General features: G+C 44.1%; 1 protein-coding gene across 1 annotated transcript in view; it reads left to right on the plus strand.

The window, feature by feature from the left end:
* The window catches only part of CFAP65 (cilia and flagella associated protein 65), a 126,800-nt gene extending 111,410 nt beyond the window's left edge, over window positions 1-15,390 (plus strand). The window contains exons 32-33 of the mRNA XM_073634344.1: window positions 4,323-4,457; window positions 15,168-15,390. Of these exons, the coding sequence (XP_073490445.1) occupies window positions 4,323-4,457; window positions 15,168-15,276 (244 nt within the window). The 3' untranslated portion in view covers window positions 15,277-15,390. The remainder of the gene's footprint in view (window positions 1-4,322; window positions 4,458-15,167) is intronic.
* Window positions 15,391-18,738: the final 3,348 nt, after the last annotated feature.

The following is an 18,738-nucleotide window of genomic DNA, read 5'->3' on the forward strand; positions in this document are numbered from 1 at the left end:
TGAATCTGAGCCTGTGGGACCTTTCCAGGCTGCTTTCAGTTCAGTTTTTCTTACGTTTTTGCGTTACAAAAACCGGAAGAAAAATTCATGAGCAGTAAATCCTGTATAACTCTTCACACCAGTCATTTGTGGGTCAGTTACATTATTAACCTCCTCCCACCCGCTGTATAGTAAAATGACAGCGGCCGCGACCTCCTCTCGTTCTGTGTTACCACTCTCGCGTGCCAGCGGGGGCACGCAGCGTGGTGATCGCGGGTGCGCGCCATGTCTTTAGGACATGGCGCGACCCCGATCTCGGTAAAGAACTGATGACGCAGCTCTTTACCTATGTGATCAGCTGTGTCCAATCACAGCTGATCACATGTAAACACGGAAGTGCCATTTATTGGCTTTCCTTGTCTCACATTGAGTGTGGGGCGAGGAGAGCCGATCAGTGACATCTCCTCACACCACGGGAGAGATGTACAGGTAATCAGGGCACTGATCATCAGTGCCCTGATTACAGTGCAGCCCCAACAGTGCCCAGCAAGTGCTGCCCATAAGTGCCACCTATCAGTGCCCAGCAGTGAGGCTTATTAGTGCCTCCTCATCAGTGCCACCTAATCAGTGCCCATCAGTGCTGCCTCATCAGCGCACATCAGTGAAGGAGAAAAATTACTTATTTACAAAATTTTCTGAGAGAAAACTTTTTTTATTTATTTATTTTTTTATTTTAAATTTTCAGTCTTATTTCGTTTTTTTTTAGCAAACGAAAAAAGAACCCCAGTGGTGATTAAATACCACCAAAAGAAAGCTCTAATTGTGTGAAGCAAAGTATAAAAATTTCATATGGGTGTTGCATGACCGTGCAAATGTCATTCAAAGTGGGGGTGAAAGTGCCCGGTATCGAAGCGGGTAAAGTGTTGCACGCTGCCTTTTTGGTGCTTGTTTGGTGTGTGTTTCAAACTGCACCTAAAACGCACATTGAAATGCATTAAAAACACATAAAAAAGCACCAGCATTTGCATTTTTGCTGCATTTTTTGAACCACCTGTCCATGTTTCACAGGTACGGTACTTTCTAATGTCAGGCAACCGGGAAATGTGGGAAAAAAATGCATATGCGATTTTACAGCATTTTTGCAATGTAGCCGCGTGAAAGCAGCCAAAAACGCATCACACCGCAGAGCAGTGGTGTGAAGAGTTTCATAGGATTTCAAGAGATACATTTTTCATGCATTTTTGGGTCTGCTTTTTAAACACCAAAAGCTAAACATCAAACACTGATCTTTGTGAAAGGGCCCTTAAAGTGATTTTAAAGGTTTGTTTTTTTTTTAAATAACAAACATGTCATACTTACTTCCTTTGTGCAAGGGTTTTGCGCAGATCAGCCTGGATCCTCCTCTTCTGGGGTCCCCCAGTGGTGCTCCTGGCTCCTCCTCTTCCCGAGTGCTCACTCCGAGAGCTGCTTTCCAAGGGGGCACTCGTGCGGGCACACTCCTGAGTACTGCTGCTGCATCCATTGACACAGACAGCAGGACTCGACCCCACCTCCAGCTCCCGTGTCACTCGGTTTGATTGACAGCAGCAGGAGCCAATTGCGCGGTCGTGCGACGCTGCACCCAAACAAAATTGACGTCCTTTTTTCCCCACAAATAGAGCTTTCTTTTGGAGGTATTTGATCACCTCTGCGGTTTTTATTTTTTGCGCTATAAACAAAAAAAGAGGGACAATTTTGAAAAAAAAGCAATATTTTTTACTTTTTGCTATAATCTATATCCCCAAAAAATATATATAGAAAAAAATTCTTTCTCAGTTTAGGCCGATACATATTCTTCTACATATTTTTGGTAAAAAAAAAAAAATCGCAATAAGCGTATATTGATTGGTTTGCGCAAAAGTTATAGTGTCTACAAAGTAGGGGATAGATTTATGGCATTTTTATTATTCATTTTTTTTTTAATTAGTAATGGCGGCGATCTGCGATTTTTATCGTGACTCTGACGTTATGGCGGACTCATCGGACACTTTTGACACTATTTTGGGACCATTTATAAAGCGATCAGTGCGATATAAAAATGCACTGATTACTGTGTAAATGACACTGGCAAGGAAGGGGTTAAACACTAGGGGGGCGATCAAGGGGTTAAGTGTGTCCTAGGGAGTGATTCTAACTGTGGGGGGGATTGCCTCACTAGAACATGACAGAGATCACTGCTTCCGCTGACAGGGAGCAGTAGATCCCTGTCTTGTTGCTAGGCAGAAAAAGGAAATGCCTTGTTAACAAAGGCATCTCCTCGTTCTGCCGCTCCCTGACACGATGGCGGGCCCCTGGCGGACATCGAGTCTGCAGGACCCGCAGGCACGGTCATGGAGTACGCACGCCCCGCCGGCGAGCCCACAATGCCATGATTTAAAGGGGACGTACCTGTGCTCCCATTTGCCCAGCCATGCCATTGTGCCGATGTATATCGTCATACGCTGGTCGGCATGTGGTTAAATTACTATGGTGCTGAAGGCCCTGTGTGTTTGTGGTTCCTCCCGAGGGTACCTTGGCTGAGGCCTTGCCTCCATGTTAAAACACAGTCACTTCCAGAGCTAATAGGTCTTCCAAGGTGAGGAGTAACCGATGTCAGATAAAATGGTGGTGTGAAAGGTATATATGGTATCCCAGAACTAGGTGGATTCTGCCTTCCTCAGATCTGGTAATCCGAAATGAACTACAAGAAAAACAGAAATGGAAGGTACGCACACCTAGTGCATTACCAGCGATCATTTAATAATAATACATTTTTTTATAAAAGTGGGTACTCACAAAATGCAACTGACCAAAGGCCATAATAACAGTGCATGGACATGCACAGAACACGGGGTACAGCTAACACGTTTTGGGGGAGCACCCCCTTCCTCAGAGCTAGGCTTGTACACCATGGGCAAGCGCTATTCTACGATTCCCTAAAAAAGCGCTTTCCCATGGTGTACAAGACTAGCCTAGCTCTGAGGAAGGGGCCCCCGAAATGCGTTAGATGCACCCCGTGTTCTTTGCACTGTGTTTATGGCCTTGCCTCCATGTTGGCTGGTGGGAAGATAAAGGTGCACAGGTATGTGGGCCGAATACTTGTGATCAGGAAAAAAAACATACATAGCTTATCCAAGCCACTTCTTTTTGAATAAGTGTCTGGTACATACCCCAGCATTACAGCCACACAGGTAAATCAGTCACATTAGTCCAATCACCGTGGAACATATCAAGGCAGATGCTGATTGTCCAACAACATGGTGGGAGGTTCAGTTCTCACCATGTCTTTTTTTATGCTCTCTATTGCCGCGTACACACGGACGGACTTTACGGCAGACTTTGCCCGGCGGACTTTTCGACGTGCTTTACGACGGACTTTCTGAATGAACGGACTTGCCTACACACAATCCACCAAAATCCGTCGAATTCGTACGTGACGACGTACGACTGGACTAAAACAAGGAAGTTCATAGCCAGTAGCCAATAGCTGCCCTAGCGTGGCTTTTTGGCCGTCGAACTAGCATACAGACGAGCGGACTTTTCGACCGGACTCGATTTCGACGGATTGATTTAAAACATGTTTCAAATCTAAGTCCGTCCAACTTTTGAGAAAACAAAGTCCGCTGGAGCCCCACACACGATCGAATTGTCCGACGAAATCCCGTCCGCCGGGCAAAGTCTGCCGTAAAGTCCGCTCGTGTGTACGCGGCATAAGAGTTAGTATGGATTACTAGTTGGTTAGAACTGAAGCAGTGGCTTGAATAGGCTATGAATTGTCTTCAGCATTACAGGACAAGTCCAGCTGTATGTGACTAATTACCACTAATTATACCATGATGCACAATAAACTGTGTAATAAATTGTGGCATCCATCTGGGTGGGTTTACAAGAACTTCATCCAGTTTTTCTGCTTTCGGACTAAGCAGACAAGCTGATGGGATGACTTCTGCTGGAGATACTACAAACACATACTGTATGTGCAACCTAGCATCTTGCTCAGGTGAGCAAACCTGTTGCTGTACCTGAAATGATGATTCATTGGACTTTTACAAGGTTTAGAGACACTCCATTAGTCAAAATTGTGGCTATGGTTTTGGATAGCACAAGGTAACTCGCCCTAACTCATGGAGAGCATTAAAAAAGACTTACTGGGGAAATGAACTTAAGGCCTGGTGTTGTAGGGCCACATTGCTGACCACTGAGCCACCATAGTACCACTGCATACAAAAAGCAACACCTGTCAGATTTGCATTTTCCCACAAGTTGTCCTCAATCATACAGAAGGTCTTTTATATCAGTTCCTGGGTTCTCATTGTGTCTTTCAGGGCTCCAATCTTCGGCCAGCTCGTAGAGTCTATTCTGGAGAACACTCTACAGAACATCATAGCTGAAGCCAATCGAGGGGAAGTGGTGCTTACAACTCGCCCACGTGTCATCGCTCTGCCACCTGCCACCCCAAGGTATGTCACATGACACCGTGTAGAAGCAGAATGGCTTATGGGAGTTTTCAGGATCTGGATCCTTTCCTTCCACCAACCAGCCCGAAATCCCCAGCTTCTGTCAATTCAAGAGCCACATTCAAATATGGCAGATAGCAGTGATGGACAACACTCACTCAGAATGGGAGTTCTCTTAACAATAGTTTTGACATTAAAAGATCAGACTACCCAAAACTGGTATTTTAGTTTTGATGGCTGCTGGCGAGGTAAACCATGAGATGGTTCCTTATATTGCTCTGAGTTTTAATGGTGAGGTCTCAGAACTTGAGTTCTCAGGTTGGTACTCTGCTGAAGCCATAACAAGGGAGTACCATGCTACATGTTCCGTTTTTTTTTTGCTTTATATTGAGGATGCAACGGGAGGTTTGGTAATATGTTAAGTAGGACCCCAACACTGAATAACCAATGATGTTCAGGAACTGGCAGATTTCACTGCTGCAACCAACAGGTGAATTAGGCCATTACACACCACCTATAACTAAACAGTATGTGCTCAATGAAACATAAAACTAAACATACAATAAAGTGGAAAAATCGTGGTCTTTAGTCGTGTGTGTGTGTGTGTGTGTGTACACTATATTGTCAAAAGTATTGGGACACCTGCCTTTACACGCATTTGAATTTTAATGGAACCCCAGTCTAATGCCCCGTACACACGGTCGGATTTTCCGATGGACAATATCCGATCGGAGCGTGTTGTCGGAAATTCCGACCGTGTGTGGACGCCATCGGACATTTTCCATCGGATTTTCCGACACACAAAGTTGGAGAGCAGGAGATAAAATTTTCCGACAACAAAATCCGATCGCGTCAATTCCGACCGTGTGTGGCCTGTTCCGACGCACAAAGTGCCACGCATGCTCAGAAGAAATTCCGAGACGGGACAGCTCGTTCTGGTAAACTTAGCGTTCGCAATGGATACAGCACTTTCGTCACGCTGCAATGTTAAAAATGGTTTAATACAGCGCACTCTCTTCTTCTTTATAATGTGACAAGAATATATTAGTTTTGCTGCTCATATTCACACACACTTCTCACAAACTTTTTTCGTTACTATTTATCGGGATTCCCTCAATATATTTTGATTTCTCACATCTGACAGCATATTTTTGTATCTTTTTTTTTTTGCCTTTAATGTAGAATCTTTTTTTGTGTTTCTCTTTTTTTTTTTTTTTTTTTTTTTGGTGATTTTGATTTGTACTCCCGAAAATGTTTGTGTGTTTTTTTGACAAGTTCCCACAACACCATTGATATGTTGTTCTATTTAATCTGTAGGAGATTGTTTGGTGTTGTTTTCCCTTGTTAATTTCACATTTTATGTTAGAAATGTACCTGAATCGTCACCAACAAACTGTCCTTTTTGGATGAAAACACACACAGGAGAGTAGAATTTACCTAAAAAAATTTTATTAAGGGGTCACAACTTTAAAAAAACAAAGAGGGAGGCAACGCTGGAGAAACTGCAGAAGTGGGCGAAGCCTTGGACCCCCAGGGCAGACATCAATTATTTAAAAGCAAAATTGGTGCCCTAAGGAGTCCTTATCTAAGGGAGGGCAGTCTGGTCCAGAAGTCCCAGAGATCCGGAAAGCAGCAGATGACATCTGTGTCCCCAGGCTGTGGTCATACGAGAGACTGCATCTTCTGTCAGACCAGACTGAACCCAGGGTCATCACTCTTTGGTCTTCCTTCCACGCTTCCTTCCAGCCTTTGGCTGTGGTGGTGGAGTTGTGGCAGCAGGAGGAGGAGGAGGAGGAGGAGGATCGTCGATCTCAATGACATCCGTCTTGGGTGTCAGTTCCCCACTCTCCCCCCTTACGTAGGACTTTATAAATCAGGTCCTCAGAGATCCTGCGTTGGCCCTCCTGCATGCCCTGCAATTTTGTGGCAGCCATGCAGGCAAAGGCCTCTGCAGGACTGGGGAAGGCTCTGAGGGACGCCGAAGCCTCCTGGATCAGCCTGTACGCTGAATCCTGCACAGGACTGGGAGTGGCCTTCCTGGCTCGTTTATGTGGCAGGCGGAGGGGAGGAACCTGAGACTCAGTCAGGCTGCGACTTGTCCCAGGCTTCTCTTGGCTGACACTTAGCCCCGCCTCCTCCTGGCTGACACTAATCCCCGCCTCCTCCTGGCTGCCACTAATCCCCGCCTCCTCCTGACTGCCACATTCCACAGCCTCCTCCTGGCTGAGGTCTTCCTGTGTATGAAAAAGGGACATAGTTTTAGTATTGTTTTCATCAATCACACACAATTTTCACCTCCTGACTGCTGCAAATTGAATGTTAACAAATATAACAGACTATCCTTCTGAGCCCAGCATTTTGCATTCTTGTCCCAATTTTGGGTGCCCACTACTGTCTATTGATATGTAAAACACTTTTTTTAATCAGCAATTAGTGATCAATAATAACATCTAGTAAACATCATTTATTTATTGCCCAGAAATCTGTAGAAGAATGCTATACCTGACTCCAGCTGGGCTCCTCCACTTCTTCCTGGCTGGAAGGCCCAGGTTGGACATCGGAAGCCTCAGCTGGTATGGAAGGAAGAGTGGAGAGGGATTCCCTGACTTCAGTGTGGTCTAACAGAAATCGCAGTCTCTCATAGTACCACAGCCTGGGGACATAAACGTCATCTGCTGCAGCTCCGGACCTCTGGGAATCTGTGACCTTCTTGCGCTCCCTAAGATATGTGCTCCTCAGGCCACCAATTTTAGCTTTTAAATAAGGGATGGTTGCTGTGGGGACCACCGGCTTCACCAACTCCAGCAGTTTCTCCAGCGCTGCCTGCCTCTTCTGTTTGTGATTATAGTGGGGGTGTCTCACTTGCCACAGACAGGGCAGCTCCCTGTACTTGTCTATGAACAGGGGGAGGAAGTTGTGGTCGTTGAAGCCATCCATTTTCTCTGCAAGACACAACACAAGACAAACCCTAATGTCAGGCCAAACTCCCCTAATCTTGTTACAATATAGGCTTCCATTTCGAAGCAGTATAGGCGCAAGTTTAGATCTTACCTTCGTTAGCACGATTGGCGTCTCCGATGCTCCTTCCTCCGCTCACAGATCGTACGTAAGACGCGCACATTACGATTTATACACACTGCGCATGCGTATAACTCTGCCCGCCCCTGACGTTCTTTCTAGTCTATTCCCCACCCCTTTTCGTTCGGTGCAGTGGGGGAAGAGCACATGGCGGATAGACAGCAGGATCGTGCTAATTGTAGCAACGAGGAGGAGGGGGAGGAAAGGCCGGAGCCTGAAACGTCCCGATCCAGAAGGAGATTAAAGGACTCAAATATGTCCTTTGGGGAGATGTTGGAGATGGTGGACATTCTGAAGAAGGCCGACTATGATGGAAAGTATGGGCCTTACCCCAACCCCAATGTCCGAAAGGCCAAGATCATGGCGAAAGTGGTCAGGAGTCTGCACCGGAAATTCGGGGTACGACGATCGAAAGATCAGCTCAGGAAGCGGTGGTCGGACCTGAAATTACGAGAACATGAGCAGTACAGAAAGATCCGGAGAGTGCTGCAAAAAAGTAAGTATTTGTGCTGTGTTCCTATTCTTTTTGTGTTTATTACGTTCGTGCTGCTCCATGTGCTTTTAGGAACTGTTGTTCAGTTTAAAATGGCAACTTTCATGTTCATGGGCACATTATTCGCTCGGATCACACATTTTTATTTCGGACGATAAAATACCATTGTTTAGGCCATATGCATTTGGCCACCATTTTGACGCCCTATACTTGGCTTCAAAGAATTGGGTTGTGTAGATGGGTTTGTTACTAGAATGAAATGCAAACTAGATTGTGTGTAAGGAGAGGACACTCAGCAGCTGTTTTCACATCTGGACACTGGAGCACTAGTGTGGGACCCCAGAACACCATTTTTATTAGGGGGGCCACACAAGTGCTCCAGTGTATACTATAGGGGGCTACATCTGTGAAGCTTGTACAAAACAGGTAAAGTATTGCAGCTTGACAAAGGACACTAAAAGCTACATCTTGGAACTCTGCTAAAATAGATCATTGTACCCCACTTCCAAGCAATGTTTCATCTTTATAGTTCTGACATTAAATATCTGTGTGCTAATTATACCATTTTTGTTTTACATAGGGGAGAAAAGACTCGGAGGACACCCCTCATCCGAGGAGACCAGAGCCCCCCCCCCTCTGGAAGAAGGGGAAATCCCCCCAACACAAGATGAGCAGGAGGAAGAAGACGTGGTGGAAGTAGTCACCACAACAGGTGAGTGTCTGCAACCATAGGCTCACGTAAGAGATGGATGGCGGCATTTTTTTGCAAACCTAATTTATTTTGGGGTTCCTCTCTTTTTAGGTGATCGTGAGGTTGTGGATGAAGATCCTTTCACATCCGAAAGTGCCCAGATCCTGATCGGGGAGATCATGGGGTGTAATTTACAATTGGAAAACATCAAGCAAAACATCAATGATGTTATTCCAAAATATAAAAACATCATTGATGTTTTGGGGCGAGTTTAAAGCCCCTCCAAATCACTTTCTTCTTTTGTCTGCTACAATGTGCAAAATGTTTTTGTGATTTTTCCCAAAGCCAAATTTGGAGGATGCACACAGTGTGCCAACATGTGCTATCTGCCATCACGGGAGATCAATGGACGCGTTTTGGGGGTGCAACCCCTTCCTCAATAATAAAGTAGCGGTGAGGAAGGGCTTTCTCCCCCAAAACACATCCCTTGATCCCCCGTGATGGCAGGTCGCACATGTTGACATTGGGAAATTTGTGTTCATCTTCCAAATTTGGCTTTTCCAGGGGTGATTTCCCCCCATCTGAACGCAAAATCAAACCCAGTTCCTAAATACTCATGTCTGATATTGCCTTCCAGTTCTACCAAATGTGAACTTTGTAAGATCAAGATTTGTGTCTTTCTTGTGGGTTTTACACAGGCCTGTTTTCTATAAAATGCACATTTTGATTTTGGATAATGACACCACAAAAATTGGTATACAACAAACATGTTGGTTTGTCAGAAAAACCTTTGGTAAATGTACATGTGATTGTGCAGGTATTAAAAAGATTGCTCATCAAGAATGTGTGGATTATTGTCTCAACACTACAACACTTTTGGGGTGATGTAATTGTTGTTTTATGAGAAAATGGGGGTTATTTCCTAAGGGCAAATCCACTTTGCACTACAAGTGCAGTTTCAGTGCAGTTGCAAGTGCACTTGTAGTGAAAAGTGTCTTTGCATTTAGTAAATAACAGCCAACAGTGCTTTGTATAAGGTTACACAATCACGCCATTTTCTGCACTCAAAACATTTCTGTCAGGGTCAGCTCAAACAAACACAAGCAGTAAATGTCCACAAAGAAGAGCCTGGGGGGAGATGCCTGTCGAGAACTTCAAGTCCTGCAGACTTCTCCCTGAGGCCAAATACCGCAGGGTAGCGACCAACCTCTGCTCCGTAGTAATGGCTTGCCTCATGCAGGTATCCTGCCTGCTGATATAGGGGGTCAGCGAAGCCAACAAACTGTGAAATACGGGGTCCGTCATCCTGAGAAAGTTCCTGAAATCATCAGGATTATTCTCACGGATCTCACGGAGCAAAGGCATATGAGAGAACTGGTCACGCTGAAGCAACCAATTCTTGGTCCATGAACTCCTCCCCACCCTGTTCATGGACTGGACTTGTGTCAAGGTCAGGACCCCAACACCAAGCCCCCGCACAGCGCGAACTCTACGAGGAGTACGCATACGAAACATGGCTAGAAAACGGTCGGCTGCTCAGGACTAAGTACCAGAACGCACTGAAGAACAGCAAGGCCTGTGAAGAGCGACCTGAAAAACAGTAACGAACGAACAAGAATACAATGACTAAGTCACGCGGAACTTGCTGCACGCACTGAAGAGCAGATACAAACCCACAAGCACAAACTGAACGGCAGAAAACGATCTGAAAGCCACGAGTCTGAAAAACGCGAATCGTCTCTCACCAAACTTTTACTAACACGAGATTAGCAAAAGGAGCCCAAAGGGTGCCGCGCTTGGTTCTGAACCGGCCTTTTCTAGTCTCGTCGTACGTGGTGTACGTGACCGCGTGGTTGGCGATCGGAAATTCCGACAACTTTGTGCGACCGTGTGTAGGCAAAACAAGTTTGAGCCAACATCCGTCGGAAAAAATCCTAGGATTTTGTTGTCGGAATGTCCGAACAAAGTCCGACCGTGTGTACGCCCTATTAGTCCGTAGGGTTCAATATTGAGTTGGCCCACCCTTTGCAGCTATAACAGTTTCAACTCTTTTGGAAAGGCCGTCCACAAGGTTTAGGAGTGTGTCTATGGGAAAGTTTGACCATTCTTCCAGAAGAGCATTTGTGAGGTCAGGCACTGATGTTGGACAAGAAGGCCTGGTTCGCAATCTCCGCTCTAATTCATCCCAAAGGTGTTCCATCGGGTTGATGTCAGGGCTCTGTGCAGGCCAATCAACCTCCTCCACCCCAAACTCGCTCATCCATGTCTTTATGAGTCAATATTTGTACATTGGTGTACAGTCATGTTGGAACAGGAAGGGGCCATCCCCAAACTGTTCCCACAAAGTTGGGAGCATGAAATTGTCCAAAATGTCTTGGTATGCTGACACCTTAAGAGTTCCCTTCACTGGAACTAAGGGGCCAAGCCCAACCCCTGAAAAACAACCCCACACCATAATCCCCCCTCCACCAAATGATTTAGACCAGTGTGTTTGAAGCAACCTACCTGCCGAGTTCCTTCAAAAACTGCATGCAAGTTTACCTAGAAGAATTGATGCTGTTTTAAAGGCAAAGGGTGGTCCAACCAAATATCGATTTGATTTGGATTTCTCTTCTGATCGTTTTACTTTCCATTTTGTTGATTGATGTTTTCACACCTGCCTAAAACTTTTGCACAGTAATATATATATTTATATATATATATATATACAGTGGAACCTCGGATTGCGAGCATACTCCGTTCCAGGAGTATGCTTGTAATCCAATGTACTCGCATATCAAAGCGAGTTTTCCCATTGAAGTAAATGGAAACGAAAATAATTAGTTCCGCATTGACTTCAATGGGATGCAATACCGCATGCGACCAGAGGCAGGGGGCGCCAGAGAGCCTCGAAACGGATGAAAAGGCTTTACGTTCTTTACGTTCACAAGCCTTTCCGAGGTTTGCCGAGGTCAGCCGAACTGTCCTCGAGCCTTTCCGTGCATTTCCAAACGGCGCCGATCGGCAACTTTCGGCTCTGCTCGGCTCCGGCGCCCCCCACCTCAGGCCAAAAGCGGTACTGCACACTGCTTTTGGCCTGAATCCTGCTCGTTTTGCGAGACAACACCCGCAAACCGAGTTAGGATTTACAAATGCAGTGCTCGGTTTGCGAAACGCTCGTTACCCGCGTTACTCGCAAACCGAGGTTCCACTGTGTATATATGTATATATATATATACACAGTTAGGTCCATATATATTTGGACACAGGCACAATTTTCGTACTTTTGGCTCTGTATGCCACCAGAATAAAATTAAAAAACAAAACGATCAAAATGAATTGGAAGTGTAGACTTTCAGCTTTAATTCAAGGGGTTGAACATAAATATCAAGTACAAATTTTAGGAACCGCAACCATTTTTATACACAGTACCCCCATTTTCAGGGGATCAAATGTAATTGGACAAATGAATATAATTATAAATAAGATGTTAATTTTTAATATTTTGTTCAGAATCCTTTACTGGCAATGACTGTCTGAAGTCTGGAACCCATGCACGTTACTAAAGACTGGGTTTCCTCTTTTCTGATGCTTTGCTAGGCTCTAACTACAGCTGTCTTCAGTTGTTCTTTGTTTGTGGGTCTTTCTGCCTTTAGTTTTGCCTTCAGCGAGTGAAATGCATGTTTAATTGGTTTGAGATCAGGTGATTGACTCGGCCATTGCAGAATATTCCACTTCTTTTCCTTCAAAAGCTCCTGGGTTGCTTTTGCAGTGTGTTTTGGATTATTGTCTATCTGTACTGTGAAGCACCGTCCAATCAACTTTGGCTGAATCTGGGCTGACAGTATATCGCTAAACACTGCAAAATTCATCCGGCTGCTTCTGTCTTCTGTCACATCGTCAATAACCACCAATGACCCAGTGCCACTGGAACTCATACATGCTCATGTCATGTTGTGTGCTTTTGATCATGAGCTATTCCAATTCTTCTTCACATTTTTTTCTTCCCATCATTCTGGTACAGATTAATCTTAGTTTCATACGTCCAAAGAATGCTTTTCCAGAACGGGTCTGGCTTTTTTAGATTTTTTTTGGCAAAGTCTAATCTGGCTTTTCTATTCTTCAGGCTTATGAATGGTTTGCACCTTGTGGTGAACCCTCTGTATTTGCTCTTGTGAAGTATTCTCTTGATTGTAGACTTTGACAATGATACGCCCACCTCCTAGAGAGTGTTCTTCACTTGTCTGGATGTTGTGAATGGGTTTTTCTTTACCATAGAGAGGATCCTGCGATCATCCACCACTGTTTTCTTCCGTGGATGTGCAGGTCTTTTTATGTTGCTGAGATCACCAGTGCGTTCTTCTTTCCTAAGAATGCAACAAACTGTTGATTTGGCCACTCCTAATGTTGCTGCTATATCTCTGATGGATTTGTTTAGTTTTTGAAGCCTTACAATGGCCTGTTTTACTTGCATGGACAGCTCCTTTGAACACATGATGTAGGTTCACAGCAATAGATTCCAAATGCAAATACCACACTTAGACCTCATGCACACTGGACATTATGTTAACGTTATAAAAATGCCAGAAGCTTTGCAGTGAGTTTTTTTAAGGTTTTTGCAATAGTGTTTTTAATGTTTTTTTAGTGTTTTTTTTTTTTTCAATGGATCAATAAGGTTTAATGCTGGTGAGACGCGTTTTTGAACATTTTTAGGCGCTTTTTGACGTTACAGTGTTTTTACACCTGAAAAACGCCTCTCAGAACCCACTAGTTTTGGGTTTTTTTTTACAGCCAAAAGACGCCCCAGCCAAAAACAGTTGATATTCCCTATGTGTGCATGGACACATAGGATAACATGCTGGAGAGTTTATTGACTGTAGAAAAAAAAAACATCTAAACAGCAGCTATATAAACGTCCATAAAAATCCAGTGTGCATGAGGCCTTAGAATCAAGACCTTTTACCTGCTTAATTGATGAAGAAATAATGAAGGAGTAGCCCAGCTTTTTATTGAATTGTCCGATTACATTTGGTCCCTTGAAAAAGGGTGGGGGGGGGCTGTTCTATGTTTTGGCAAAAATCTGAAAATATATAAAATTGTGCCTGTGTCCAAATATATATGGACCTAACTGTGTGTTTATGTATATATATATATATAGTGTGTGTATAATAGACGCTCACATAAGAGAATAGAAGTAGTATAATACTTGCATGATTAGGTCTAAAAAAGCAAGTATTATATTACATCTATTCTCTTATGGAAGTCCTGTGAATGCATACTATAATCTACTGGATTTTACTTCATTCATGTGAAGCTCCTTTGGATTGAGTGCTGGTTCTGCCATCCTTCTTTTGAATATATATATTGAATATATATATATATATATATATATATATATGTATATATATATATATATATATATATTCAATATATATATATATATTCAAAAGAATATATATATTCAATATGTTAAAAAATTAAACTTCAGATGGAACCGCTCAATTTGGGCTCAGACTTTTGGGCATAATTTCCCAACGATTTTTGTTCTGGAAAACTGGGGCACCCACCTTGGGACAGGATGAATTAGGAGGCAACCTTACAAAAAATAAGACGCATCAGCCAAAGTGAGTGCTAAGGTCAGCTGATTTATTTTTTTCATAGCATTTTAGGTTTTAAAGTGATTGTAAAGGCTTGTTTTTTTTTTTTTTTCCCAGTTAACAAACATGTCATACTTACCTGCTCTGTGCAAAGAGGATCCTCCTCTTCTGGGGTGCCCCGGCGGCGCTCCTGGCTCCTCCTCTTCATCAGGTGCCCCCACGGAGAGCCGCTTCCCCTGGGGGCGCCCATACGGGCACGCTCGCGAGTCCCGCTGCTGCGTTTATTGACACAGACAGCAGGGCTGGGCCCGGCTCCCGTTGACACTGAATTTGTTGACAGCAGCGGAAGCCAATGGCTCCTGCTGCTATCACTCTATCCAATGAGGACCCAGGACAGCAGCTGGAGTCACTGGGCTCGTGGACATCGCTGGAACGATCGGGTTTAGGTAAGAAAAAGGGGGGGGGGGTGCTTGGGGTGCTGCAGCACTACAGAAGGTTTTTTCATCTTAATGCATAAAATGCATTAAGGTGAAAAACCATGACCCTTTACAAACCCCTTTAATTTAACTTTAACCTGTAAAAAAGCTTTAAGAGATGTTAGTGAATGGGTTTAGATCTAATTTAAATGCTCAGTAAATATGATCTACATTCATGTGTAAAGTCAGGGGAGCTCATGATGTATGACCCTCTGGGTAGTCCCGAGGGCAGCAGAGACGGCTCTGCACTTGTTCCTTTATACAGCAGACACAGCACCAGCGGCAGGCAATCTACCTGTCCCAGGTGGGAAAGGCTTAGCACCATTTACAGCTGTGTCAACACTAGAGCTCTGTGGTTTTCTGTGAACAAATATAACAAATTTGCCCTTTCTTCACCAGGGGGATCACACCGGCCTCGTTCAGAACACCATCTGTGGCACACAATGTACCGGCTAATTCAATGACTCCAGAAGATCCAGGACCTGCTCCACCCACAGATATTAAATAGGGAACTCTGCGTCCGGCACGCGGTGTCATATGACAAGGTTACCTGGCAAAGTTCTCCATCGTTCAACAAATTCACTACAAATTATTTTATTAATAAAAAGGTTCTGCTTGTGTACCTGTATCTGCAACTTTTTTTTTCATAAAAATTTGCATAGCAGTTTGCCCAGCAAAAGTGCCTCTAAATATGTTCTGTGTGAATAGGGCAAAAAAAATAAATGATATTAGGCTATTTCTTAAAATATTTTTTCTTTTTTTCTTTTTTTATGTAGTTATTTTTTTATTTTTTTATTTCACTTATCATTGTATGTATCACTGTTTGATTATTTCACAATTTTTATTATCATAACAATATCATATTTTACATCAATATTAGCGCTGCACTTGCTGTGTTGTTTATTTCTTGGAATAGTTAAATAATTTTCATTGATTTCATATGGAAAATATCACATTTGGATTCTAGATGATGCAAAGTATCATAGGAAATTCCTTTGATACTTAGCGCCATTTAGGGCCAAATGTTGTATTATTTTATTTTAAATCACTGAAAAAGATTAAACAGCTCAGGAAACATTGGGAGTTATTTACTAAAACTGGAGAGCGCAGCTCTGCATAGAAACCAAACAGCTTCCGGGTTTCATTGTCAAAGCTTAAAGGGTAACTCCACAAAATAGCAAATACAGAAAAAATAATATAGCGTATACAATTGCGACACATATCTTATTGATTGTTATTAAATATTACCTTTCCTTCTCAATCTGAAGCTCTGTAATTTTCTAAAAAATGCAATCTGGCAACCTGGAGGTGTTCTGTACACAGAATGTGTACAGAACGCCCCCCAGAAGCACAATTTCCTGCTTGTGTGATTGGCTTTGATTTTAAAGCGGTATTAAATTCTTGTTTTAAAAAAAATAAAAATAAATAACAAACATGTTATACTTACCTGCACTGATTTTGCACAGAGCAGCCCAGACCCTCCTCTTCTTGGGTCCTCCGCTGGCGCACCTGGGCCTTTCCCTCCTGCCGGGTGCCCCCACAGCAAGCTGCTTGCTGTGGGGACACCCAAGCAGGCGTGCTCCTAAGACACGGTTCTGTGTGTCCATTCACACACACACAGAGCCGTAGCTTGGCCCTGCCCCCTTCTCCCATCTCCTAATTGGCTCACTGGCTGTGATTGACAGAAGCTGGAGCCAATGGCTCCCGCTGCTGCCAAAAGCCAATCAGGAGTGCGAGTCCCCAGAGAGCCAAGGCTCTTGTGACATCTCTGAATCAAGAAGGGGTTTAGGTATGTACAGTATTAGTGGGGGTGGGGGCTGCTGCCCACAGAACGTTTTTTTACCATCATCTTGGGGCGCCACGCTTTGTTTGCTCCCCAAGCCTCGTTGTGATCCTCCGCACGGCCGGCCGTGTTCCAGCTTAGAGGCTCTTATCACACAGCGGCGAGTGGCAGCACGGCCGAACGGTTGCTCTGGCCCCCCCCCCCCCCCCCCTCCCCTGTTTTTTCCTACTTGGAACCCTTATCCTGACATCCAGGACACCACCAGGCTCCTAATACAGCAGGATATGCGTTGGACTGATAACCACAAGAGATTGCACCTGGCTGTACCAGCTCATCCTTCCTCCCTGGACTCCACATGCCCTGCAGGAACCGCTCCGACCTGTAGTTCCACTGCATCTCTTCAAGCTCAGCCAACTGACCTGAATGCAACTTCTCCAACCTTTATGTGAGTGGATATTGCTGTTTTAATAAAATGTGTTTATGATATATATTCAGAGGCGCCCCTCTCCTTGTTGTTGTTCTAGCTTGCTGGATCCCGCTTTTGGCTCCTTTGGTGGCCGCCCTGACTGACCTCCGTTTATATACTCCCAACATATATGCATGAACTTTTACATGCATCTTTACAGTCTATTTTAAGTTTCTGGACTAATCGGTTTTACATTGAAGGTAATTGTGCTTTGCGCCTTTTTACTTGTCTTATCTATTAAAGGTATGAACGTAAAAAACCTAGTGCCTTTACAACCACTTTAATTGAACAAGCTAAAGTTTGAAGCTTACTATACAAAGCTGCACCAGATTTTGAGTGCACCAATTTTAGTAAATCCCCCTATTCACTTTTTGCCTCATTTGCACAGAATGAATGTACATGCAATTTCACTGGGTGAATTGCTATGAAAATGTTTTATGAATATACCCCTTAAAGTCTAACTTCAGACAAAAATTTGTTTTTAGTTTTGGATGGAGTGGGTAAAGGGTCAGAATCTGTCTGTGTCCTTAGTGATGAGATTTTTCCTCATTTTCTGTTCCAGTGACCTCAGAACAAGCATTGAGGGGGTGTGTGCTTTTTCACCAGGACAGAAAGGCACGGAGAGAAATCAGAACCTGACTTTCCACTCTGCTTAATAAAATGTGCTTTCTCTGTTCTTATCAAAGAGATATCACATCACTTCCTCTCCTTGAGACACCCTGTTATTGGCACAGGAAGTGAGGGTAAATCTCCCCAGTGGAGATGCAGACAGTGTTAGAAACCTGACAAAGGTTTTAATCCTTTCCCCCTCTGTTCAAAACTGAAAATTTGGATTCGGATTTTAAAGGTGCAATGAAAGCTAGATGTAACCTGCATGCCCGCCAATATTGCTTGTACAGCACCCTAAGAACCCCAACATCCAGGGTAGGTATAGGTGCAGTATGGTACAGCGGCAGAAAAAGACTCAAAATCCAGTTGCAGAAAAATTAACTGTATTGAAGTTCATTGGATGTAACAGCGATGAGAAGTAGCAGAAGGTCTCAAGTATGCCGAGAGCATCTGTCTCGAGGAGTGAACTGCAACCTGGCCAATCTGTGCCCAAATGGGGAGACTTCCAGGAAGGGTGGTGTGTCCCTGAACTTTCCCTACTCGTCTGGAACCAAACCCAGGAGCCAGGGTCTTAAATAGACTCTGCCTGACCCAAGATTGCCACAAAAGTCACATGGGGTGCCAGCATCCAATTGGATGCTGCCTCTCTGTGCCTAAAGAAACCATAGAGGTGCCAGGTTCCTCTCCACCTCCACCATTGCTGCTGCGAATGAGCATCACCTGCAGTGGAGAAAATAGACTGCACCTGGCTACAAGGGTACCCTTTTGTATAAATCTTGACCATCTTATGTGCTTAAGACCTTGGGTCTACTCCCCTCCCACCTATCTATTGGCCAGCAATGCCATGCAATAGAGTTATGTGCCAATATTGAGGCATAATGGGTAGTTGGCCATCTTAACCATAGGAGCTTGTCAAAGTTTTCACATGGGTTTTGGCACTCCCCAGATGGGCTACAGCCAGCGTTAGGCAAGCTTTGACCCAACAGCTGTTGCAGAATTACAAGTCCCATCATAACCTGAAATCAATGGAATTGTAGTTCTGCAACAGCTTGGAGTAACAAAGTTTGCCTACCCCTGGTCTATAGGTTCTGTAGGCATGCTTGTAGGTTTCC

This window comes from Aquarana catesbeiana, linkage group LG06 (assembly GCF_042186555.1).
Source record: "Aquarana catesbeiana isolate 2022-GZ linkage group LG06, ASM4218655v1, whole genome shotgun sequence".
NCBI lineage: Eukaryota > Metazoa > Chordata > Amphibia > Anura > Ranidae > Aquarana > Aquarana catesbeiana.